At 37.9% G+C, this 27242-nt stretch overlaps 1 protein-coding gene and 1 long non-coding RNA gene across 3 annotated transcripts in view; one reads left to right on the top strand and one right to left on the bottom strand.

The window, feature by feature from the left end:
- Positions 1-1571: 1571 nt before the first annotated feature.
- SP4 (Sp4 transcription factor) lies at positions 1572-23752 on the bottom strand. Of its 2 annotated transcripts, none has more exons than XM_032237047.1 (6): positions 23378-23752; positions 22720-22811; positions 20919-22449; positions 11614-11845; positions 11268-11467; positions 1572-4142 (listed from the first exon to the last, which is right to left on the bottom strand). In XM_032237047.1, the coding sequence occupies exons 1-6, from the start codon at positions 23382-23384 to the stop codon at positions 3895-3897; spliced, it is 2310 nt and encodes a 769-aa protein (XP_032092938.1). In that variant the 5' UTR covers positions 23385-23752; the 3' UTR covers positions 1572-3894. The 2 variants fall into 2 exon arrangements, with proteins under 2 accessions (XP_032092938.1, XP_032092939.1); XM_032237048.1 differs by lacking the exon at positions 23378-23752 and adding an exon at positions 22903-23183.
- Positions 23748-27242, top strand: part of LOC116522249 — a 166039-nt gene continuing 162544 nt past the window's right edge. Inside the window, exon 1 of the long non-coding RNA XR_004256957.1 lies at positions 23748-23815. This is a non-coding gene — a long non-coding RNA (uncharacterized LOC116522249). The remainder of the gene's footprint in view (positions 23816-27242) is intronic.

The following is a 27242-nucleotide window of genomic DNA, read 5'->3' as shown; positions in this document are numbered from 1 at the left end:
TATGTAAAATATAAAGGTTAAAAATAATATACGTTTTAAAGTAAAATACATGTAAATCCAAAAGAATTTAATAAGTTACTTGCAGTGTTATTGTAGGCAACAACATCTACACAGTTTTAGTTCCAAATCCACAAAAACACACAAAATTTATACAAATCAGCATAGTAAAAATTAATGCCTTAAAGATTTTGCTGGAAGAATTAATTTGTAAATTCTGGAATGGGTTTTTCTTCTATTTTTCTTATTTTTTTACAAAAGATTTACAAGTGAAATATTACTACAAAATTTTTATAAGGTTTTTTTTTGCAAAACATTTACAATTTGACCATCAACTATTTCTGTTTCAAGATAATTATTTTTAACACCTTATGCTGCACATCAATTTCTGTGGGATGACAATTGTGACATGCATTAACAAAAAGCACAAGGCATCAGAAATGGAGACTTAAGTACAAATTTTGTTGCAATAAACAATTATAAAATTGAAAAACAGGATTCAAACATCATGCTTATCTAACAAAAACTTTTTCTAAGTTACGTTTTATTACTTTTTTCATGAAACAATGTAATAATGACATAACACCAATTTGTAATGTAATCAGAAAACACTTATACAACCCTATCCCAATAAAGTATATTAAAAAGGGGGGGGGGTTATGCCAACACTGGAATTCTATCATGATAAATACACTTTGCACTTGTAAATACAATAAAGCAAAATTTCATAATGGTGGCCAAGGGATGAACAGTGAAATGTCATTAAACAAGCTACTACTGCACATCTGTGCCCTATTACATACAACAGTTATATCCCAACAAGTCAAAAAAAGGACACCAAAATTTACGATTCTTCTAAGAGTGAAAAGTGGACTCAGAACGGTATGCAGAACAGACTATCAAAATGTTTTTAATTTCAGGAGTAATAAGTGCACCTGCTAAGACAAATTTATCTATATTAGATTTTGTGACACCAAACAAATTTTGATATACTTGCCACAGATTACAATAATTTTAATTTCATATTTGCATACTTAACTATGCAAAAAGAATATTTAACAATTGTGCAGAGTACTCAACCTTTTAGTTTATAAAGTATTTTTAAAATCTATTAACATGATTCTATTAGGAAATGTCATTTGCTTAACTATTTTTCAGCACTGATTGTAAAGCATATTAAATATTCATTTGATGTTCAAATTCATCTGCAGCAGAAAATTAGTATTATCTAGTTATGTAATATTATCTATACTAAATATATTGTCAATTTGATGTTTTAAAGCCAGATATATCAGTTGAGAATATTTTAAATGATATACAAAATATTTAAAAAATCCCAACTAATATTTAAAGTGTTAAATCTTTATAAAGGGTATAAGAAATTTAAATTTTATAACCATAGAGTAAAGTTGTTTCTTTATTATATATGTGAGCTCAAATTACGAAAGACTTCCAGTTTTGTATGTCACTACATGGAGCATTCCTAAAGTGTACATAGTACAAACAACTACCAGTAGATCTTTGTCTTTTAAAAATGGATGCAATGTCACAAAACTGGGACTTGTATATGCTTATAAAAGATGCTTGTTTGAAGTTTCAAGCAGTTCCCAACCAAAGTATATTGTTAAAGGAAATTTCATTTGCCTGCACTGTATTTTTAAATTATCCAAATATTTTATTGTAAAAATGTAAAAAGTGTTCTTGAGAAGTTTTCAACAGGATAGATAGCAAAACATAATTTTTATGTCGAAATTGTTTTAAAAACCCAAAGTACTTTTAGTTATATTCCTTTTTATGCATTCAAACTTGTAACAATTGCCACAAACCAGCAAAAGATAGCAGCACAGGAAAAATTTTCACAACACAATTAAGATAGATGGAGATTCCTGCCCATACACCAATAAGCTCATCTAGATGCTAACAATAGGTGTATTCACAAAATGTGCATTCCTTCCAAAGGAACCACATTGGATGACCAGCATTCAATAAAAAGAACTGGATCTGTAACAATTTTCATTTCTTTTATTATTTTCAGTGAGCTATTATTAAAGAAACCCACATTACAGACACATCACCACACATGTTCAGAATATACTGTATTTTGTTCTGAAAAATGAAAATAATTATTTTTTCACTATTTACTGGTTTGTTTACTTTCTGTGATACAGGACGGGGAAACATGTAAGAAATTGCTGGACTCCAAATAATTTTTGCAAAATACTCTGTGCATCTAAACTGTTATATCAATAGAAGAGAACACATATAACTCGGGGTTGGAACTATGGAGTCCCTGGCACTCTCTGAGGTTGGTTCTTGCTTTAAAAAGACATTTCGCTACCAGACTAGATAACATCTCCAGTGCTGGGAGGAAGTGGGTTTTGTAGCAGCTTGCCTTGCTAGCGTGGATGGGGGCGACATTTTCTTCTTGGTAGTTCCTTGACTACACTTTTATTTACTGCTTGATTGTCGGGTGTTAATCCCTGCTTTCCTGAGTGTTGATTGCTGGACAAGATATGTTTTGACTTTTTGTTTCCTTTTTAACTAAGTAGCTGTTATAGACCTAAATTGGGAGTATCAACTCAGATGAACAATCTATCAGTATGCAAAAGGCTAAATAAGGGACTACCAAGGAGAAAACCACAACCCAACCACACTAAGAGGGCACGTTACTGTACATAAACAGAGATCAAAACCACTCCTTCTAGCCCTGAGGATGTTACCTAGTCTAGTAGCAAATAAATAAGGTCAGAGGGCACCACAATCTGTTAAGGGCACAAAATTTTTTTTTCAAAGGAAAGAAAAGGTTGAAACCTTCTTGCTGGACAGAAACTCTTGAGCAAACCAAAATTATTTCTTTGTATCCCAGCCAATATTTTTTATAAGGAGCAGATAATTATTTCAGTTATACTTTTGGTTGCTAATCTTTTTCTTTGGTTAGTTTCGTTAATTCAGTACATTTACCCTAATTGAAAAAATGTTATAAATGGTGCATAAATGCTACATTCTTATAACATTCCACTTCCCATTATCTCCAAGTATTGAATAGAATTTATTATTTAAATTACTGGCTTAAAAACAGAGATTAAACAGTTTTTAAGAATAGATCCTGTATCGTGAAATGGGATGAATTAAGATACAAGTTTGTAATGCATATTATCGAATTTAATTTTTACATAGAAATTAAAGTTTTATGTTAATATATTTCTGAAGTTCAGTATTTAATACAGAATACACTGACACTGTAGATCTCTCATCTCTTCTAGAAAGAGAATAATCTATATTTATTGATTGTCATTACATACACTACTATAATGTAGTGGCCAAAATTATCTGAGATGTACCTCAGATCCATTTCATATGCTGCCACCTGATTTTTAACAAATGAATAAAGATGGCCCAATTTAATATATATGTCTCACAAAGAAAAAAAAAGTTTTCATCTTCACTAGAGCACTTCATATTTTTGTGCCTTTTGGACAAAGTCAATTCCCATGAAAATACTAGATTTTTAAAGGAAAACTCTAATCAGCAGCAATTCTGTTGCATATTCTTACAGTTTGTTGCTACAACAAACATTTATATCTCATCCTGGAAGATAAATCTAATCAAAAATTATTTATGAGATACAGAGCTATAAAAATCAGTGCTGTGTGGAAGTAACATTTTCCTAATCTGTTTTATGCATAATTTATCTATATGAATTGGTTCTTTCTTTTTTTAAATGTTGTCTTATTGTACAAAGTACACTTTCTATGCTAATTCTCCAGCTTGGAATACTTATAGTAATCAAGACTGAATACATGATTTCCTGCTCTGTAATACACTTTTACCAGCCCACTTCCGTATCTTGAAAAGTATGTAAACTTAAGTGCATTTCTAGGCATTTATGTAATTATTTCAGAATTCCTCCATGTTTGCTGAAACATTTGGAGTTGCTGGATTTGAATCTTGAGAAATGGCTGCTACTGTGACAATCCTTGGAGATCCAAGAACCTCAGTAACTGAAGGGTCCAATTCACCTGAGGTAACGATAGCAAGGGCTGTTCCTCCACCCTTCTTGTTCTGATGTGTTTTGACATGCTTGGAGAGATGATCACTTCGCATAAATCTTTTAGAACACTCTGGACATTCAAATCTTTTCTCCCCTGTCAAGAAATGTTCAAATTAACATCATGGGCAATCATATAAGCATAATGTAGTACAGTGCCATGACTAACACTTTTTCCCTGTAAGTATAACCTTCAATTTAACAGTGATGGGAGAAAGAGGTATCTGTTAAAATCAAGTGCTGCTTAAAGAACTAATTAGATTTTTTGATGGGAGAGAAGGAAATGTGTTGGAGAAAACAGAAAACATGTGGGCTGCTGGGATATAATTGCTGGCAGTTGTGGGGATAAAAGTAGGGAAAGTGTTGCATGTTGCAAAGATTTTCAGTTTAGATTATGAATCTGCCAAATAATTTTATTAAACTGAAGGCTTATTGTATTAAAACATATATTCAAATGATTCTCAATGGAAAATATTTGCATTGATTTTTAAAGTGAAGTTAAATACGCTGAAGAATATAAGTAACTGAAATACTTGTATATACAGTATAATACTTACACCTCTTTGAGTTCTTTCTTCCTTTTCTTTACAGTTATGACCAATTCGAAACATCTTAAGTAGCTTTATATTTATGTATTTCTAAAGTCTTTGTCATATACAACAAAGAACACAAGCAAGCATAAATTAAGAACATCCTATATATCAACATCAAAACATAAAATGTTTTCAACATACACTTAACTGAATGTTTCTTTTTTGCAGTGAAAGCATTTTAAAATATTGCCCCAACAACACAAAAAGATTATTCACGATTGTTGTAGATTAGCATCTTTAGGAAATACAGAGATTTTATGGTATAATCATGAAAGCCTGTAACAATAATTGCAATACTTGAGTAGATGTATAAGAAGACAATTCAAGGGGATCCTATTAACTTCTAATTATTACTTAAATCTGAATCAAGCCTATTAATAATCAGTAGCCAATGCAATGTATAATTTTGTTATTAGCTATATGTGCTGCATCATAACTTTTTGTTGCATTGTTTACTTACAACAAACAGCATCTATATAGTGCATATGAGTAGCACTCAATGAGTAATTGTACACAGAAATGAGATTATTAATAGTAATAGCTCTTAGTCATATATTGCTTCATATCGTATATAGCACTTTCTAAGTGGTTTACAAATGTCATTATATTGCCCCCAACAATCTGGGTCCTCATTTTACTGACCTTGGAAGGGTGGAAGGTTGAGTCAACATTCAGCTGGTCAGGATCGAACTAGAGGCTGTGGGCAGAATTAGCCTACAATACTACATTTTAATAACTGTGCCACCACAGCTCCTAACATTGTTAAAAGTCATAAAATATACTCCTTGCCATCAGAGGAACTTGGTCTTCCGTAAAATGTTTAGTATATGAGCAATTCCATTCCTATATATCTAGAAATTTCAATTAACAGGAAATTATCTATATCTTATATCTAGAACTGCCAAGCACAGAAATTCTCTGCTACCAACATCTATTTAGGCTAATTATATTTTACTGAGCTTGTCACTATGTCCTAATTCAGATAAGTCTTACAAACTAAGCTATATTTCAGAAGGATGTTGATGACATTATTCTTCAAATTGTTTAAGAAATAATCTGAAATAATTACTTTGTCACCAACCATCAAATAGGAGTGCAACCATCTCTTTCCTCTCTCAAAAGGATGATCAGTCAACAGCGCTAAAAGCAATTATAATTATTCTTAAAGGTAACCAAGAAATCAAGCAATTATAATATTTCTATTCCTTAGGATAGGAAACTTAATAATAGCCAATTCAATCCCAAAATAAGATCTTGAGTTTAACTGAAAAGTTCTAACATAACAGGGTTTTCTGCCAAATTCTTTCAGTTAGTCCACCACTATATTTTAAGTATCTTCTCAAACAGAAATGCAATGACTAAGCAATCATGATTCCATGTGATCTTTTTAATTGTTAAGATAGGTGTTCTTTCAGTTAGCTTCCAATTTACATCTTATACCTCTAGTCAAAGAGTACTCTTCATACAATTTCCTACTGTATCTTAAGAATTGAATTTGAAATTATGTATTGTAAAAATCAACATGGAAAGAAACACTAAACTTAAAAAGAAAAAATCTGAATACTTACTGCTCACAGCAAGTTGCACTGTACTATTATCAACTAATTATAATTTAAAAAAATACAAATTAAAAACAAATTCACCAAGTAACATGCAGGCATTGATCCCCAAAACACTCACTTTATTTCAGGGATGGAGAGAACTGAGAAATTATGATTATTCGGTAAATGCAAAAATAACTAGTAACACATATTGTGATGAAGTGGACAAGGCCATGGGAGCGGTGAGTGCCTCCACATGTGTACTGGACCCGTGCCCCTCCTGGCTGGTCGCGAACAGCAGGGAGGTGACGCGGGGCTGGATCCAGGCGATGGTGAATGCCTCTCTTTGGGAGGGTTTCTTTCCACCGGCATTGAAGGTAGTGGTGGTGAGACCCCTCCTGAAGAAGCCATCACTGGACCCCGCCAGTTTGAACAACTACCGTCCAGTCTCCAACCTCCCCTTCATTGGGAAGATTGTTGAGAAAGTGGTGGCCTCGCAACTCCGGCGGTCCTTGGATGAAGCCGATTATCTAGACTCCTTTCAGTCTGGTTTCAGGCCTGGCTACAGCACGGAAACCGCTTTGGTCGCACTGACCAATGATCTCTGGAGAGCCAGGGATGGAGGTCATTTCTCCATCCTAGTGCTCCTTGACCTCTCAGCGGCCTTCGATACCATCGACCATGGTATCCGTCTGCGACGACTGCGAGAGGTGGGGGTGGGAGGCACCGTTTTTTGGTGGTTCTCCTCCTACCTCTCGGACAGGTCGCAGTCGGTGTTAGTTGGGGAGGAGAGGTCGACCCCTAGGCCCCTGAAATACGGGGTTCCTCAGGGTTCGGTCCTGTCCCCCCTGCTATTTAATATCTACATGAAGCCACTGGGTGAGATCATTCGACGGCACGGGATAAAACACCATCAATATGCGGACGATACACAGTTGTATCTGTCCGCCCCGTGCCAACTCAGTGAAGCGGTTGACATGATGTGCCAGTGCCTGGAGGCTGTTAGGGTCTGGATGGGGGTTAACAAGCTTGTACTCAATCCAGACAAGACCGAGTGGCTGTTGTGTTTTCCTCCCAAAAACTTGGTCAATATTCCATCACTCAGGCTGGGGGGTGAAAACCTACACCCCTCAGACAGGGCTCGCAACTTGGGGGTCCTCCTGGATCCACAGCTGACTTTAATACATTTTATTTATTTCATTTCATTTTCATTTTATACAATCACTTATATACTGTGCGTAAAAAAAAAGAGAAAAAAAAAACCCCCAACATGACACTTCATTCCCCCATACACCCTCTCTTCTCCCCCTCCAACTTTCATTTCACCCCTCCAGCATTCCCCTCTTCTACTTCCCTTCCCCCTCAGACATCTCCCCCTCCCTCCATCTCACCCTCCTTACATTCCCTCTCACTCCCTCTTTACTTCTCCCTCCTCTTTCCCTCTTCTCCTCGCTTTGGTGTATCCATACATTTCAGTTTTTTTTTTGTTTTTTTTTAAAAATAAAAGAGAAAAAGAAAAAAAGAAAAAAGAAAAACGAGCCACAGTATACAAGTGAATTCTTATTGTTCTAAGAATTGAAACTGTAATTCCACCCTCCCCCCTCCCCCCTATAATCCCCCCTCCCTAACCCCCTTACGGCTTCGCAGGTCCCATACCTGGCATAATTCTTTAACAAGCATTTGAGTATAATAAGGCCAGCTAACTTTAAAATTAAAAAAATAAAATAAAAGTAAAGCCAAAGAAAAAAAAAAGAGAATAGTAAAAAATACAAAATAAAAAAAAAACACACACACACACAAAAAGAAAGGAGAAACAAGAAGGGTCAATAAACCCACTACGTTAACACAGCTTCCCATTATCTGTAAATCTTAAACAATGTAGCTCATTCCAAATTTCGGTTATTTTACTACTTGCAGGGTTTCAAACTGTATTAGAGCCAGGTAAGTTGATCAATTAGGATTCCCCAACTAAAAGTCTCATTGCTTTGTCTATCTATTCAGACCTTTAATTTATCTCTTTTTTATCCGAATATCCAAACCTTTCTATAAAACCATTAAACTCAAGTACTTCTTTCATTTTTCATTTCCAACACCTCCCTTTCTATCCTTACCCACCTCCACATGTAAATTTTTTTACCTTCCACCCTGCCTTTATCCATATCCACATATATATTTTATCCGCATCCATTGCTCCTCCCATATTTACTCCACTTTCCTGAAGACTCTCCGACCAATCTTTCTTGACCTTATATTGAAATAGCAACTCAAACAAACATCAGCTTGCATTCTAGCCCCAGGTAGTCTAATTAAGCTTTCGCTACCCTTCCCTCTCCCACGCGCCTCCCAACTCCGTTCGTCCCAGACCACAACTCAAAAAGATCGCAATCTCCGCTCTCCTCGCCTAGGAAAATAATTCATGTGCAATTTGAGTTAGAGTTCAGACAAATCTTATATACAATATGTGTCCACAATCAGCAACGCTTCTTTCAGTCTCCATGTCTCATCATCGATATACAACTTTCCCATTTTATCCCAGACGGAAATCATAAAGCTTTAAGAACATCGCTAAGTCTTTATTCTTTAGTCTTCTGCCCTTCCGGAAGAGGAAAGCAACACCCTCCGCCTTGTAGCCACGTGTCTCGCTGTTTGTCTTCTCCTTCTCCTTGTCTCTCTCCAGGTCCGGATGAATCAGGAAGTCCCGCCTTCAGGGTCTCGTAGTAAAATTCTCGGGCTTCACAGACAGAATTAATGCGGTGTTTTTGGTTGCCAAATGTAACTGTAATACCAGCTGGGACTTCCCATTTGTATGGAATCTGAGAATTTCTGAGTTCTTCGGTTAAGAAAGCGTACTCTCTCCTTGTTCTTAATATTTGAGATGGTATCTCTTTAAAAACAATCAAGTCCTGTCCATCAATTCTCAACCTCTTGCTGTAAAGCCTCTGTATTATCTCATTTCTGGATTCCCTTGTGGTAAAGTATATAATTATGTCCCTCGGAAGCTGTCGCTGTTTTGCTACCCACGAATTCTGGCGGTAAATTCTTTGAATCTGCCAATCAAAGTTAAATCCCGGACTTCCCACCAAGCGGCTGATAGCCTCAAAGAAGATCTGTTTCAAATTCTCCTGTTGGTTTTCACGCAATCCTCTAACTCTAATTGCAAAGGCAGTCTTATTATAATTTATCATGACAAGTTGTTTTTGAGCATTTTCAATTTCCTGTTGTAACGTTTGAATTTTGGATATCAAATTAAGATTAGTTTCTTCCAAAAGTTCCAATTTGTCCTCCGTTTCAGCAATATAATCTGTCATGACTGTCATTACTCCGATCATATCCTTCTTTGCCTGAGCAATTTTAGCATCAAATTGATCATATAAATCCGATATCAGTTGATTAATTTCCTGTCTGAAATCATTAAGCGTTTTGAGAAGAAATTCTTGTGTTAACAAATCTCCCGTGGAGGGTGTAGGAGGCAAGGGTAGCGGCTTCATAGCAGTTTTTGGAGATATGTTATTAAGGAAGCGCTTCTGTTTAGATTTGGGAGCCATTCCAGAGTAAAAATAAAAGACAAGCAATCAAGCGAGCCAAAAATCAAAGTCTCTGCTCCCCTCAGTTAATCTTTTAGCAATTAGTACGGAGAAGCCTTCAGGAGGGTAGGGCTGACTAAGTACGTCACATCAAACACAAAAGCTACGAGATCGCCATCTTGTGACGCAGCTAAAAAAGAAAGGGAGCCTTTTGCGAAATTGAAGCTGGTATTTTAGATAGTAATAGAAGAAATTCCTCAGGAATGGTCCCCGCCCGGATTGACTTTTAAATAGCTTAGCTTTGTCCTGGGGGGGGGGGGGCAATCTGCCTAGGGCTGCAAAAAAGGCAGCGCGGAAAACTGGCCGGAGTAAAGGCTCAGCTAATGTTGAACCTCTTCTCCATTCACAGCAAAAAAAAGCTATGAATTACAAAGAGATCCTAACGACTGACCTTCTCCCTGCCCCTTTCTGCCAGAAAGGGGAGATATCTATAGATCTTATAAGATATACGAACCAGAATCCTGACAGGAGCTTCGTTGAGCTCCCGACGGCAGCAGGCTCCTCCCCCCGAAGCCTCGATCCACAGCTGACTTTAGAAAACCATTTGTCGGCTGTTACCAGGGGGCATTTGCCCAGGTTCGCCTGGTGCACCAGTTGCGTCCCTACCTGGACCAGGAGGCACTCGCAACAGTGACTCACGCCCTCGTGACCTCAAGACTGGACTACTGCAATGCGCTCTACATGGGGCAGCCCTTGAAGAGTATTCGGAGACTTCAACTCGTCCAGAACGCAGCCGCGCAAGCGATCGTGGGTGCACCTCGGTACACCCACGTTACACCTATCCTCCGCGAGCTGCACTGGTTACCAATCAGTCTCCGGATACGCTTCAAGGTACTAGTCATAACTTATAAAGCCCTTCATGGTATTGGATCTGGGTACTTGAGAGACCGCCTGCTGCCAATTACCTCCCACAGACCCATTAGATCTCACAGGGTTGGCCTCCTCCGGGTGCCATCTACAAGCCAATGCCACCTGGCTATTACCAGGGGGAGGGCCTTCTCTGTGGCAGCTCCGGCCCTCTGGAATGAACTCCCCGCAGGGATTCGGACCCTCACCTCTCTCCAGGCCTTCCGAAAAGCCGTCAAAACCTGGCTTTGCTGGCAGGCCTGGGGGTGATGAGTTCCCTCCCCTCTCGACATGTATGGTTGTGCGATTGTTGTCGACTTTTATTATTTGTATTTTGTCTTTTATGTTCCCCCTTTTTTTTCCCCTTTGAATTGTTCGCCGCCCTGAGTCCTCCCGGAGAAGGGTGGCATACAAATAATAAAATACCAATACCAATACCAATACTGTTCAAATGTGTATCTCAATTATTTTTAAATAGTAATTGAGCTTTCATTTCCAATAAGCCTAAAAAAATTAAGCTCAATAAGGACTCTGAAGTATTAATTAGTAAGTTCCGATTGAAGGAAACATATTCAAATATGATATAATTTAAATGTCAGAACATTAAAATATACACATATTTTATTTTTAAAAATATTTATCTAAGCTATTCACTCACCTGTATGGGTTCGTCTATGTCTCTGCAATTCATCACTTCTTGTAAATCTTTTTCCACAGAAGATCCAATTGCACACAAATGGCCTTTCCCCTGTATGCCAGCGAAGATGTGCCCGAAGATGAGATGTTTTTCCATATACTTTACCACAGCCTTCAATATGGCAGATATGTTGTTTCTTCTTTCCTGGTTCACTGCTGCTTCTATCGAATACAAATCACTATTAGTTAAAGTCAGAAAAATTTCAAATAAGGGCTATGTTAATAAAAATAATGTCATTAAAGATGTAACAGAAATATGCAAGGAGAATAAATGCTATTTGATATTTAATAGTAAATATGGCAAATACCTTCCATCCCCTTCTCTACAATTAGGGCATGAACAAGCAACTCTTCTTAATCTTTTGCCAGGCTGCACTTCTTGATCAGATGCTTGCTGAGCTTGTTGCAGCTGCACTTGAGTTATTTGATCAGGACTAACTGCACCCATTGCTGCATTAGCTATACCTCCAACTGCTACAGTTACAGGAGCTATTGTTGCTTGCTGTACTTTCACTCCTCCATCGTGCCCTTGTTGTTGACCTGGAAAGTAAGAAAAAAATTATTTTTTTATTTAATACAGGGAGATTATAATATATATATTGTTGTATCTTGTTTACTACATAAAAATAAGTTCTACAGGTATATAAAATCAAGCCATACAAATACTTTGGGATACATATTTTAATTGTATTAAATCCCAAATTTTTAAATTAAATATGAAGTTATTAATACTGAAACATACTCTCTGCTAACTATAAAGTAACTATGGAGTGAAAGAATTACTGAATTCCTCATCTGAGATTGCTATCATGGTTGCAGTAATTTCCACAGTGCATAGTAAAACCACTGCCAAAAATGTCTGTGGAGAGTCTCAATCACCCATGAAGCTTCTTGAATGAGAAGTTAAAAGACTCTGAAATCAATGCTCAGTTTCAAAGAAATGGATAAAACAGCTCAAAGGATTTGCAGAAATAATGAAATAAGGTAAAGGTTCCCCTTGCACATATGTGTTAGTTGTTCCTGACTCTAGAGGATGATGCTCATCTCTGTTTCAAAGCCGAAGAGCCAGTAGTGTCCAAAGACCTCTCTGTGGTCATGTGGCCAGCATGACTAAACTCCAAAGGGGCACAGAACCCTGTTATCTTCCCACCAAAGGTGGTCCTTATTTCTCTACTTGCATTTTTACATGCTTTTGAACTGCTAGGTTGGCAGAAGTTGGGACAAGTAACGGGACTCACTCTGTTACGCGGCACTAGGGATTCGAACCGCCAAACTGCCGACCTTCCTGATCGACAATCTCAGCGTCTTAGCCACTGTGTCCCTCTAGCAATAAAATACCAAGAGACAATAGGAAGAAAAGCACTTTAAACAGCAAAAAGTGATATATATATGAAAATGAGGAAAAAGTTACATTATTCATTTCCTTCTTTAAAGCAGATTTATAAGAAAAATTAAAGAGAAATTGATTAGATCACAGTGACTTAATGAAGTCAGTAGCCAGAGTAAAGGAAGTGACCAACTCCATTTGGCCAAAGATCTTACACATTCATACCATAAATGGAACACTAAGAAGTATATACAGTTTTTTCAGCACAAAACAATAAAAGAGGGAAAAGTCAAGGATGACATGACATGAGGAGAAAAAAAATAGCTTCATGGCAAGAAAGGAAAGAGATGGAAGTGAGGTGAAGTGAATTGATAGTAATTAGATACGAAAATAAAAACCTAGTTTAGATGTTTGGGTTATGTCTTTTCCCTAACTACTAACTATCTTCCAGGGTAGATGTATATTACAACAGCTATGTTTGTCTTTTTATTTTCAGGTTTGATGAGCCCATCCTAATTCATAATTTTTAGGAGAGAGATCTTATTCTTATATTAGAAAATAAAATATGAAAGGAGGATTTCTTCAGAGATGAAAGATTTTATTTTGGTGACAATATTATACACAAGCCCAATCACATAGAAGAACTGTTAGAAAAATAAATGACTAAAAAAATCAGATTGGAATGAATTGGTGAAATAATTAGTAGGACAGTTCCAAGAGTCTGACTTATAATTATTCCAAGGATAAAAGGAAATAAATATAATGCCCCAAATACTGGAGTATAGATAATGGATCACTAGGCAGATCCAATTGTGAGCTTTAAGCAGGCTATCTAAACAGGCTTTGAATCTTACAGCCTTTTTTTCTTAATCAAGGTAAAAACCAATGAATCTTCTTTCCTTTGTTCTTTTTTTTTTTAAACTGAGTATCTGGTAGTTATGTACCTTTCCAAAGCTTTTGTAAACCAAGAGGGGCATAGACCTAAAACACAGGTGCTTGTGCTCATATTCTTTAGAATCTGTTTACTTCGTCAGGAACAACCATTCCCAAGTCAAACCATTCCCAAATAACTGGGCAAGAACTTGCCCTGGGTTCCTCTACGAGACAAGCAATTGGAAATGAACCCAAACAATTCTGTCTTCCAAAGAAATCAGCAGATTCCTCAGCATTTTCTGAGATAGACTTCTGTATCCTCCTTCGCTAGGGTCGATGGTTCACCTTAAAGAAGGTTGCTGGCCAATTATATGCAAACACAATTAGTGTGAAGAAGTACTTTGCTGCCAGAATTGTCATGCAGTAGGTTTTAATAGCATATCTTATTCATGTTTGATTGAATTTATCCCTTGTCTTCTGCCAGCGGTACTCTACATATCTTTTCATCCATTTCATCCCTCTCAGTATCTTTGTATATCATTGGGGATAAAAAAATCTATGGGTTGGGAGAGGTTGCATGGGTGCTATCCTATTCGGACCCTGAGTCACCTTCCTATTCCAAGTGGTGACAAGGAACTTTGGAGGGCTACATATCAGATCTGCGGTTATAACCCCCAGTTCTTTTGAAATCCATCTGGGTTGATTAACTGCTGGGGCAGATCAACTTAAAATGCCCTGTCTCTCTGCAAGGGTGTACAAGTCTAGGGAAACTCATTGCCACCAAATTATGAGCTGACCATGACAGGGAAGAAAAGATATGCCCGCCAATTCTAGATTAGATAGGGATTGTTCTGAAAAGAACACCAGAGATTAGTATACCCTGGAGGATCTAGGACAGGCTAGAATCATGGCTTACATTAAATCCTGAGCTACTTCCAATCTCACATCCAGGGATGGCAGATTGAAGCCCCCTACAACTAAAGCCTGGGTAATTCCACTGCCAGCCCTGAGGTGAGGTCCAGGAGCCTAGGTAGGAAGCCTCCATGCAGGGAGGCTGCTACAGCATCCCCCGTGATTCCTGAAGGCCAATATTAGAAAAAGAGTCTCATAACTCGACATTTGTGGAGCCATATTCCCGGAAGCTGTCAGAGACTCTCTGATGAGAACAGCCATACCTGCTCCTCAACCCTGTAGTCCAGTCTGGTGCCATACTCAATAACCTGTGGGAATATTTCTGAGAGAGGAACACCTCCCTCCAAGCTCAACCAAGTTTCAGTGAAACAAGCCAGATCAGTCTTCTACGCAAGAAGCAATAATTATTACAGGCTGATCAGGCATTTAAAAGCAGCAGCCTAAAACCAGACCCTCCACAGATCTGCTGACCAGGTATATGAGGTGAGTGCAAGGGAAGCAGAACATGAGACCAGCATTAAATACCGAGTTCTTATTCTCCATGAGTGTCTCCTTTTACCTCCCATATTTCCTGATACATGGCATCACTAAAATAGAATAACAGTGTTGGAAGGGACCTTGGAGGACTTCTAGTCCAACCCCCTTCCTAGGCAGAAAACCCTACACCATATTGGTTATCCAATATCTTCTTAAAAACTTCCTGTGTTGGACCACATACAACTCCTGGAGGTAAGCTGTTCCATTGATTAACTGTTCTAACTGTCAGGAAATTTCTCCTTAGTTTTAAGTTGCTTCTCTCCTTGATTAGTTTCCATCCATTGCTTCTTGTCCTGCTGTCAGGTCCTTTGGAGAATAGCTTGACACTCTCTTCTCTATGGCAGCCCCTGAGATATTGGAACACTGCTATCATGTCAACTATGGTCCTTCTTTTAATTAAACTAGACACACCCAGTTCCTGCAACTGTTCTTCATATGTTTTAGCCTCCAGTCCCCTAATCATCTTTGCCCTACCCTGCCTTCCTTACCTGCCATTCCACCTACCAATTTTAAAACTCTTTTATTGGTCTAAAAGAGAAATCTCTTCCAACTAGTGAACAGTGAGCGGTAAAGTGAGCACAACAGGTACTTTAAAGACACCACTTCAAAAATCTAACTTTGAAGATTCAAAAAATGTACATTACTTCTAACCCCTATGTGTGTGAAAGACCACAAAGAATCTTCCTATAAATATCCAATTCCATTTAAAAAAACCACACATACATTCTCCTGGTAATTAATGTCATCAGTATATTCAAAGGTAAAGAATTTCAAAGGTAAAGATTTCATAGAATATATTGGGGAAATAAATTGGGGCCTGATTGCAGCTACCCCATAATTGACTGATTTTTAAGTATAAGCTCAATATATTGGGGCTTTTGGGGGACAAAATAACCAAGTTTTTTATTTTATTTACTTGATCTCATTTAATGCAATAGAAGCTATTTGTATATTAATAGCAATATAGACCTAGTAAAAATAAATGAATTGCATGTTAAATTGATTTGTAGCTGTTAGTTCTGCAATTTAAATATACTTACATTGATTCAGGTAGAGTACCTATTTTTTTTCAACTACTGTCCAGAAAACAAACTTATATAATAGATCTAGCTATCCTACTGACTTAAAGTCTTAGTTTCATTTTTAATATTTGTCTTAATAGACAATTAACATTAAAAATATATATATTGTAACACACACACATACAATATATATAAAAATGAGGATCTATATGAAAGTTATATAGACCTTCATATAGATCCTCATTTTTATATATGTTGCTTTGCTCTAAAGCTACCTATTTTTGAGACAAGTCCACAGTAAATTATACAATAACAATGCCTATGAAAGTTGTCTACTGCATTCTGTATAAACTTCAATCCTAAGTAACATGAGCAGATACAGGGTTAGGGGGCTGAAGGTTAGAATTAAACCCCATACCAGCATGGAATCAACTGAAATATATATTAAAAAGGCAAAACTACAGCATTGCTCTACTTTAAGCACACCTACCAATATGAATAACTTAGTGCTATGCTCAAACCTGGAGTTATGTTTATTGCATAAATCATATCTTAAGCCAGTTTTCAGCTACACATGCTGGCTTGCTTTAGCAGAATAAATCTATTTACAATGAATCACAATATTATTCCCAACTTCAATAGTTTAAGATTTTTAGCCTGACAATATTAGTCCTAATTCAATAGATGGAAACTATATAAAAATATCTTATGAAGTTCAAAGCTTTAGATTAAAATGAAAATAAAAATGCTTTTCATAAAACTATGAACTAGCGGAAAGCTAGTTTGGGATAATGGTTAAGGCATCAAACCAGAAACCAAGAGATTATGAATTCTAGTTCTGTTTTAGGCATGCAGCCTATAGGTGATTTTGGGCCAGTCATGCTCTTAGTCATAGGAAACAACCAACAGCAAACCATTTCCAAAATCTTGCCAAGAAACTGCAGCAACTTTCTCAGAAACCAACAGGAGCCAATACTGACCTGAAAGAACAAAAACAATCAAGAAAATCAAGGGGGTGGGATTAACAGATAATAGAGCAAAAGGATTACAAATTAAAGCACATAAGTACACATTTTGTGCTGATGATTTAATATTGATTGTGCAAGTTCCATTAAAGAGCACGGAAGATTAAAATATTTGAGAAATGGTGGGTTTTAAAATAAATTAAAGATGATAATATTTAAGAATATGAATGTGAAGACCAGAAGAAAGTAGAATTTAAAACTGGTTTTAAAGTTGTGAAAAAAGTATAGTATTTGGAAATGATTCCTACTGATGAGAATTCCAAGATATAAAAGTAATTATGTTAAAATATGGAAGGAGATAAAGACAGATTTAAACGGGAAAAACTAGATTTGTCATAGATGAGAAGAATTTCAGTAATTAAAATGAAGGTACTACGTAGAATGTTATTTCTATTCCAGACTATACCAATATTGACTAAAGATTCCTCCTTTAAACATTAGCAAAAAGATATATCTAAATTTATTTGGCAAAATAAAAAACCAAGAATTAAATATAAGCTTTTATAGGATGCTAAAGAAGAGGTGGTCAGAGTTTGTCAGATCTTAGATTGTATTATGTTTATTCTTTGATAGGATTAAAAGATTGGATAGTTTGAAAAACTCAAGGTTGTTAAATTTTGAAAGTTCTGATTTGAGGTTTGGGTTGCATGCTTACGTGTGGTATGACAAACTAATAGTTAACCCTGGTTTTAAGAATATCATTAGGCAATCGATTGGGCATGTATGGTCGAAATATAAAAGAAGATTGCTGCAAAGTGCCACTTTGGCTATCACCTCATAAAAGAAAAGTAATTCTATTGGAAGTTAAATGGATGACATACCTGGATTTATTGACATTTGAAAAAGGACTTAAAATAAAAACAAGAGAAACTAATAAGTGAAGGATTTGTTTATGATTGGCCTAATTATTATAGAATTTTTGGAAGATTTAAACTTGATAAAACTGTTTTTGGAGGAGTTCAATCTGAGTCGGATAGCATCATGTTCTGGAGATGACCACTTGATCTCTAAAGTAGTTACCTAAGATCAAACTGGAAGACAAATATGTCAGTTTGTATGATAAAATGAGTAAAAAATGCTAAATAAATGGAATAATGTATGGACTCACTGTTTAAAATTTACTTTGAATTAGTTTCAAAGAAATATTTTATAAAATAATTCTCTAATTATATTTTCATAATGCATGAATTGATTTTAAACAGGAAAATGGAACTAAGGAAGCTATAATATATTCCTTAGAAATAGTATATCCAGATTTCACTAAACAAAATTGTTCGATCTCTAAAAGCACTAAATAGTTTCTTCTCTGAGCTACAACCCAAATATAACTCAGTGGATTAAGAGGGACATGACACAGAATATGACTGACTAAAGCAGTATGCTGTTCTATACTCCAGCACCAATAAAGTAAGCATCTCTATGTGTCAGCAAAAGAAGTTAGGACTGAGAAAGATAAATGTAGGACAGTGAAATACATGCCATCTCTGTTGCCTAACAACATGGATAATAGCTACTTCAATCTTTAGGCTGCAATGAATTTCAATATCATGCTCAATATCAAAATAAAAAACAACTATAATAAAGTATGAATACCTATAATAAAATATAAATAATAGACACTTTTTGAATTTTAGTAAAAAAAATTGATTACCAAGTTCCTAATTCTATTTCATAACTTTTCTTAACACCCATTGATACAAGGGTCTTCAACTGCAAATTATACTTGCACAGTACATTTTTAAAAGCAATGAGCTTAATTGTATCATACTGCATTTCTTTTTAAATTATACCCCCAATCAAAAAATTATTTGCCATAACAAAAGATAAAGTATCTTCCTGCTTCATTTTTACTCACCGTATTTTTCCCTACTTTTCAAAAGTTTTTTGACATCTCCAATATCAGCATTTAGAATTATTTTGCACACAAAGCTTTTATTAGGCATAGAATCTGAGTGTTATTTAACTTAACTATATTTCTATCAATGTATCCCAATGTAGAACAAGCTTCCGTTAAAATATAATTATGTCACTTTGTTACAAATCAGCCTTTCCCAACCTGGTATTTTATAAGGTTGGTCTATGTGAACAGTATTTGGATAGGTGGAAATATAATGTGCAATAATGACATATACTGCTATTATATAATATTTTAGTAGACTGGGAACACAGTTTAAACCTAAACCATGTTCCCAGGAATAATTCTTTTCCATGAAATTTCACACTTCAAACATTAGAGTTATATGGGAAAAGAGGCAAAAATTAGATGCTATAACGAGATAGCCCTTGAGTCATTCATTTAGTGCAGGAGTCCTCAAACTATTACTAGTGGGCTGGATATGCCTTGCACATATCAACCCACCCACCCACAGGCCCCCTCCGTTTGGCTAAGCACAAGACTTACCTTGGTGAGCCCTGCGGGCTAGAAATGGGGGGGGGGGAGAGGGAGGGAGAGAAAAAAAGACAAGAGACATACAAGGGGGAGGGAAAAAGAGAGACAGAAAGATATAGACATATAGGCAGAGATATAGACATAGACACACACACAGAGGTATAGACAGAAAGAGAGACAGTGATAGGCAGAAAGAGAGAGAGAGAGAGAGAGAAAGAAAGAAAGAGAAAGAAAGATAGAGAGATTTGTTGATTGTAAGCTTCTTGGGGCGGAGAGGAATTGTTGCAAAATTGAGTTTTCTGAAGTGAACCACTAGACTCCTAAACAACTTTAAAAGCTATATATCTTGCTATTCTGCAGATTTAGAAAGAACATAGTTTTCTTGAAGAAACAAATTAGTCAGTTTGCATTAATGAATCCTGGACAGATGAAAATCAACCAAGCCAGGACAGAAACATGTGTCCAGCTTAATTACATGCCAGAACCAACCCCCACCCCACCCCCCCAAAACCCCTCAGTGTAGTTACTATGAATTTTTAGCTTTTCCATGGCAGCCCTTGGCACTGTCCAAAACTCTTGGGTTGAGACTCTTCTAATCCAGCATGAAATTAAGAAAAAAAGACTTGGTAAATGCTCAGGTAATATTAATGGTACAATTTTCTAATGGCAAATTTATCCTTACATACTACTGTATAAAGAGGTTAATACATTTTATACTGTATAAGTAGTCCTTGCCTTATGATCACAATTTAACCCAAAATTTATGTTAAGACATTTGTTGAGGTTTTCCCATTTTATGACCTTTCTTGGTTCCACCACAAAACCGCGCTCGACTAAACCGTGCCCGACTAAACCACGTCACTGACGTCATCAACAGGGCGACGACAGCGCAGAGACAGAAGCACGCTGTAAACCCTAAACCTAAAATTAACCCCTAAACCTAACCCCCCTAAACCTAAACCTAACCCTTAACCTAACCCTAAACCTAACCCTAAACCTTACCTTAAGTTGAATCGGCTTGCTTTCAAAGCACTATTTAAAGCGCCCTTCTTTCTCCGTGCTGGCTGTTGTTGCCCTGTTGATGACGTCAGCGACGCGGTTTAATTGGGCGTGGCTTAGTCAAGCGCGGTTTTGACGGGTCACGCAAGTAGTCCTTGACTTATGACCACAATTTAACCCAAAATTTATGTTGTTAAGGCATTTGTTGAGGTTTTCCCATTTTATGATCTTTCTTGCCATAGTTAAGTGAATCACTGTAATTGATAACTTAGTAATACAGCTGTTAAGTGAATCTGACTTCATTGACTTGGTTTGTCAGATGGTCACAAAAGGAGATCACATGACCTTGGGACACAGCAATGGTTATAAGCATCTGAATTTTGATCACATGATTATGGGGATACTACAAAGGTCATAAGTGTGTCATAAGTGACTTTTTCAGTGCTGTTGTAATTTTGAACAATCACTAAATGAAATTGTGAGTTGAGGACTACCACTACTTTAATGCTTGCAAAAGGATAAAACTTACCTGCAACACTTGTAATAGTGACTGGCACTCCTTGCACTTGAACACCTGCAGCACCCAAGTTGGCTACACTTACTGTTTGAAGATTAGGCACTGAAGCAATCTGAGCAGCATTAAGTGTTATTGGTGTGCCAGCAACAGCTACCGGTGCTATTTGAGCAATTGTGCCACCACTTGAAGATACAGGGGTAATAGTTAATTGTTGGGGTAGCCCAGCATTTTGAACTTGGAGATTTGAAAGACTTTGAAGATTTTGGACTTGTACTGTCTGCCAACTGATTTGTCCTGTTGGGGTTAAAGTTGGTGCTCTTATGAGTACTTGTGTTGGACTCATTGCTTGCAGCTGAACATTTTGCAACGACTGTTGCTGAATAGTCTGAATAGTTTGTCCTGACTGAAGCTGGAAAGACTGTGGAGAAATTGCTTGAATGATCTGCTGCTGAGGCTGTTGGATCTGGATCTGCTGGAGAAAAGGCTGACCTACTATTTGAACCTGTTGCAGTGAATTTGACTGATCCTGCATATTTTGCAATCCATTGGATTGAAGCTGACTAGAATTTTGTGCCTCTGTTTCAGATGTGCTAGTTTGAGTTTCTTCAGCACTCATTTCAGAACTATTTGCTGTGCTTGCATATTGGCCTGTTTCGCCAGTAGTAACTAATGTTTCAGTGCCTGTTAAAGATGTAGAGGCTGTAGTTGTACAAGTGGAAGTAGGAGATTCAGGCATAGCAGTAACAGAAGCTGTTGTGACAGGGGTGGACAATACCTGGTTTCCATTGGATAGTCCACTATCATTGGATTGGACAATTTGTCCAGAACTAGTACCTGTTGCAACATTTATTACAGGTAATGCTAGAGTCACTCCCCCAATATTTATAGGCAATGAAGTTACAACTTGAGCCTGAGTACCAGCAATGGGTAGCTGCAATGGAATGGAAACACCAGGCCTAATCTGGACAGGCACTGTTTGATTTGCCAGATTCTGAGCAATAATATTCCCAGAAGCTGTCCTGTTTGAAGTTGTAATAATAGCTTGATTATTCCCTGCAGGAATAAGCTGAATCTGACCCTGTATATCTTGCAGAGCTGTGGCATTAGCAGGATTTATCTGAATTTGTTGACCTTCTGTTGTCTGAATGTGTGGAATCACTTGGTACTGAACGCTACCACCTGAATTCTGAACTTGGATGACTTGAAATTGTCCTGGAGTTATTCCAGAAAAATTGCTTGGTTTAGTTTTTGAGGGGGATACATTTCCATTGTTGCTATTGGAGGGACTTGCCGCAGTTGAAACAACAGAAGAGGGTTGCTGGTTGTTGTTTTCTTTTGAAGCAGAAGGAGCTGCAACAAGTTGCCAAGCATTTCCAGCAAGTTGAGTTGTCACTAATTCTAACTGCTGTGGTTGGCTCTGAAGCTGAACCAAACCCTGACTTGGATCTATAATAATCTGTTGTCCAGTTGATTGATTCTCACCAGGAGTTCCTATTTTACTGCAGGTAGCTGCCAACAGAGCCAGAGGGGAGGGCTGAGAATCCTAACAAAAATAGTATGTGTATTAGAACCTAAACTATAAAAGAGTAGCAGTAACAGCATTGTATATATTAATAAAATTACCTAACCATAATGTTATAGAAATAGGAAATTACCCACCCAGCTAATAATTTCTTCTTCTACTGAGCCTTTCAAGACCCTCTAAAGTAAATTTTGATTTAAAAAATCTATCCCATCTATAAATACATGTAAGTAATGTTTGCCACCTCCCTCCTTCCCTCTCGTTTTCCTCTTATTTTTTTAGACATTTTACCTGAGAAGCTCCAGTTTTGTTCTTCTTATTGTTATTCTCAGCCTCAGGAGATTTTTCTCCCTCAGAAGGCATAGTTTCCTCCTTCTTTTGATCTTCAAAATAAAGCGAGAGAAACAAAATTTATTAAGCATCATCCTTTATGCCTATTTTGGCACAAAAAATAATCAGAACGTTCTCACTGACCCCTGGCTCCTCCATGCTTTTGCTAGTTGAAAGCTACTGTCCACTTCTCTAGTGGAAAACAGGGAGAACTTAAGAAACGTGGTTTTAAACCCGGCCTACAGGGGCTGGCGATGAACGCCCAGAAAGGGGAGTTTTGATTGGTTTCTGCTATCGGAGACTGTAAGGCAGAGGGGGGGAAAAACCACCCACAACCCTCCCCCTCCTCCTGCCCCTAAAGCATCCACGGCTACTGAGTGGCCCAGGATGCTTTAGGGGCAGGAGCAGGGAGGTGCAGGGGAGGAGAAAATGGGAGGAAACAGAAGCGAAGGAGGGATGGATGGATGTACACAGGAGGAGGGCTGGGAAAGAAAGAAGGAATGGAAAGAGAAAAAGGAGGGAGGGAAGAGAAAGGGGCTCGGAAGGGACGAGGCGGCCGGGTGGGATGGCGCGGGGAGGCAGCGGAGGCGGGAGGGAAGGAGGAGGGGGGGCTACGTACCGCTCATCCCGCATTAACGCCCGCTGAGGCGCGGCTCGAGGAGGAGGGAGGGGAGGGACGGAGGGCGGGGTGCTGGGGGTAGCGGCGAGAGAAGGCCGGTCGCTGCCGGAGCTGGGAGGAGCAGGTCGGCCTATTTTTCCACGAATGGCCGCCGCTGGGCTGTGGCGTAGCTGCCCGTCTCTCCGCCCGCTGCCGTCGCCTATCTCAGCCCAGGCGCCTTGATTGACAACTTAGAGCCGGACGAAGCGGGGGGGAGGGGGGAAGGGAGCGGAGGAGGGAGGGGCCGGGGGAACGCCTCGGCTGACCCCCACCGAGGAGCCAAGCGAAGCAAGCGGCAGCTGGCCTGGAGGAGGAGAAGGAGGGGGCGGAGGCGAGGGGAGGAGCGAGGGCGGCGCTAAGCTGGAGCCGCGCGGGAGTCGGATCCCGGCTTGAAAGCAGGTCAGCTTCTATCGAGGAGGGCCTGCCGGTCGCAAAGGCCAAAAACGGTTACAGTTTGAGGGGAAAGGGTGGCGCACCCAGCAGGCGCGAGGAGTAAGAAAGCAGAAGGGGCTCGCTCTCCCCTCCCCCACTTCTCTCTCGGCCTCGCTCTCCCCATAAGGGAGAGGAAAGCGGAGGCGGGATTAAGGGAGGGGCGGCGCAGAGTAGTTCTCACTCCCCCCCCCCATCTCCCTGCAAAATTGTTGCTGATTGACATGCTTCGGCGAAGCCGAGAACGAATGAAATGGGAACCCGAATGAAGGCGCGAACCAACTTCTGCCCCGCCGGAGTCGGTTCACCCCTTTTTTTTTAGCCAAAAGTCTTGAACCTTCTAATATATTGGCCGAGGCGGATCCGTATCTTCCCTTGTGCCAATTTAGGTTACTAGTGGAATGCAAAAACAAAGGGCAAAGTGCTACATCCTGCCGTCCGAATTCAAAGCTACGTTTTAGGGTTTTTTTTTTTTTTTTTAAATGCGAGTGGTTGTGTAAAGGTGCTCAATCCATGCCGGGATTTGTAGTTCTCAGCATTGTTAGCGCGTGCGCAATACAGACCAGTTACTACCAGTTCGGCTTTTACTGTACCTTGTGTAGTAGAGTTCTCTGCAAAGTCTGTGCGATGCTTTAGTTTATACTGATCTGTGTACCTGGTGGGTGATTCATTCGCAGGACATAGCCTCGCTGGTTTTAGAAATGTCACGGTAGCGAAAGTTATGGATGTTAGCATCTAGCCCGTCAGCTGATATTTTGCAGGCAGATTTAAATCACAAAAATCCCTGAAATACTCAGAATTTGGTTTGGGTCAACTACAAAGGACAGGACTACATTCCCCAATGGCCCAGTATTAAAATCCCAAATTTTACAAATTTTCTGTTTCCTTCAGAGGGAAATCAGTTAGTGCAATTGAGAAACAGCAAATTCCCAACAGTAGCTACCAATCAAGTAATAACCCGAATTATTTGTGGGGTGGGGGAGGGACTATGAGGAACAGTACAGCTGATGCAATCGGTGGGCAAACACTTTTACCCAAGAAAAAATGCCACTGATAGTAATACATTCAAAACTTAGTCTTATGATGTTACCTGGTTTTCTTAACCTACCAAAGTTTACTTGGTACTTTTTTGTTAGAATAAATTGGATGGCACAAAAATGTAATAAGATTACAATTTGGTAGCAACAGGTTTGAACTGATTAAAATATTTTCTATAACTAGAAAAGAACTTTAGAAAGCAATTTAAAGGCATTCTTGATTAATGTGCCATCTTTTTAATTTCTGGAGCTATTCTTTAGTTTGGAAATACAAAAACTGAACATGCTAAGAACAGTCCTTTAAACAAATTATATGCTAAAACCTAGACCTAATAACTTAGCTTGTTGGCTAACTTGCCTTACCTTGTAATTTTGTTTTCATCTGAACTTGGAGAATGAAGCTCAATGTTTCACCAAATTTCAGGGCAGTTATCAGGTACCCAGGGACTTTATTAATTTGGATCCAAAGATGTTAAAAACTCAAGTAAATAAAGGGATTTTAAGCCTTATTATTAAGTAAGAATATAGATTTGAAAGCATAACATGAAAAGCATACATACCAACAAGGAAGAATTTCAATCTCTTGTTGCCAGGATCTCCTTAACACCAGAGGTAGTCTAAGAGAAGACAGCGTTCACTGTCTCCAGCTGTAGATTCTGAGTAAAAGCTTCCAACAATTAACTACCCTGCCGTTTTTTTCCCCAAATCAAAACCAAGGTCAGAACTTCATAGCCTTGTATTGGTCAGGACTGCAAAGCCTCACCTTGAGTGGCTGCCATGATATGGCTAGGATTGGAATAAAAAAATGTCTTAAGGGAAAAGCTGAAATTTTGAAGATTCCCTCCTCCCTTCTTGGTACAACAAGCAAGAGTGAAAAACAATACTGGCCACCTCAGAATAACCTCTAAACTTCTAAACTTCTCTTAATATGAAGGAGAAATCAAAATATGTTACTAAACTTAAAATAACAAACGTTCTTCTGCATTGCAATTACATTCTACTCCTCAAATATTTTAATTTCCCTTCGTGTTTTTACTTTTTATGGATTCTAAATCTCCCAGTAATAACTTATACATTTAACTTAACATACATACAAAATCTACATAATTGCCACTAGAAAAACATACATACATACAACATCTACATAATTGCCACTAGAAAAATAATTATTGGATTATATATCTTAAATTACTGATCATAATTGGCTGCATTCTGATCACATTTTATAAAACTCTTCCAGCAACCTCTAAGTGTATGCTGGTCTTGCTTTGTTTTCAAACTGGATGCATGGTAAAACAGCATTTTTACTTCATGACAGAGATTCCTCCTTAAACAGGTGTAAGCAGATGGAGAGCTCTGATTTACTATCACGAGGATATAATTGTGTTCAAGGACTAATATCTATGTGCTAAATATTAGTCCTTGAACTAATTAAAATAGACTAACAATTATAGTGATTACTTAATGAGGCATACTCATGCTAGATGTCTTTGTGATCCCAATGATCTGCAAACCAAAAATACATGGCAGACTCAAAAAAGATCTTCACCTGGGAGATAAAAAGTAGTTTTTAAAAAAGTAAGTTTACTGTTATCAGTAAGTTCTTTTGTTAGTTTACCATCTGATTTTTTGTACCAGACTTTCTTTTCTGTAGATGTAAATCCTCCCTGACATTTTAAATATTATTTTCTAGCCCATCTATCTTTTATTGAACAAATATTTTTTTCTGAAATTAGCTGGGAAATCTGATTCCCTCTCTCAATAAACACATTACTATGTCTCTGCTATACAGGACAGCCCGACGTTTTCCTCTGTAATCTAGGCTTATTATACTGTCTCAATTCTTTTTATAACCAAACTGGACCCGAGGACAATCCTGTCATGATGCAGCTCAGCCATAGATCTACAGATTTAGCAAAATTGCTTTCTGAATGCCTTTAATAGCATTTGTATATTAAAGTCAAAGTGGAGGAGACAGATTCATTAGCTAAGGGAGGGGGAACAAACATAGTTTATTATAACTGAACCCTGAGTTGATTCCCTTAATCTTTTGGAGTACAGCTGGTCCTCAGCTTACAACACAATTGGGTCCAACATTTCTGTTGGTAAGTGGGACAGTTATTAAATAAGTTTTGCCCCATTTTATCATTTTTCTTGCAATAGTTAAGTGAATCACCCTTATAAAATGAATCTGCCTTCTCCATTGACTTCACTTCTCAGAAAGTTGCAAGAGGTAATCACATGACCCAGGACAAGTTCATAAATGTGAGTCAAGCATCCAAATTTTGATCACATGCCCATGGCGATGCTGCCAGAGTGAAAAATGGTAATAAATCTCTTTTTTCAGTGCTGTTGTTAGT

This window comes from Thamnophis elegans, chromosome Z, assembly GCF_009769535.1.
Source record: "Thamnophis elegans isolate rThaEle1 chromosome Z, rThaEle1.pri, whole genome shotgun sequence".
In the NCBI taxonomy this organism is placed as follows: Eukaryota; Metazoa; Chordata; class Lepidosauria; order Squamata; family Colubridae; genus Thamnophis; species Thamnophis elegans.
This window is presented reverse-complemented; position numbering and strand designations above follow the sequence as displayed.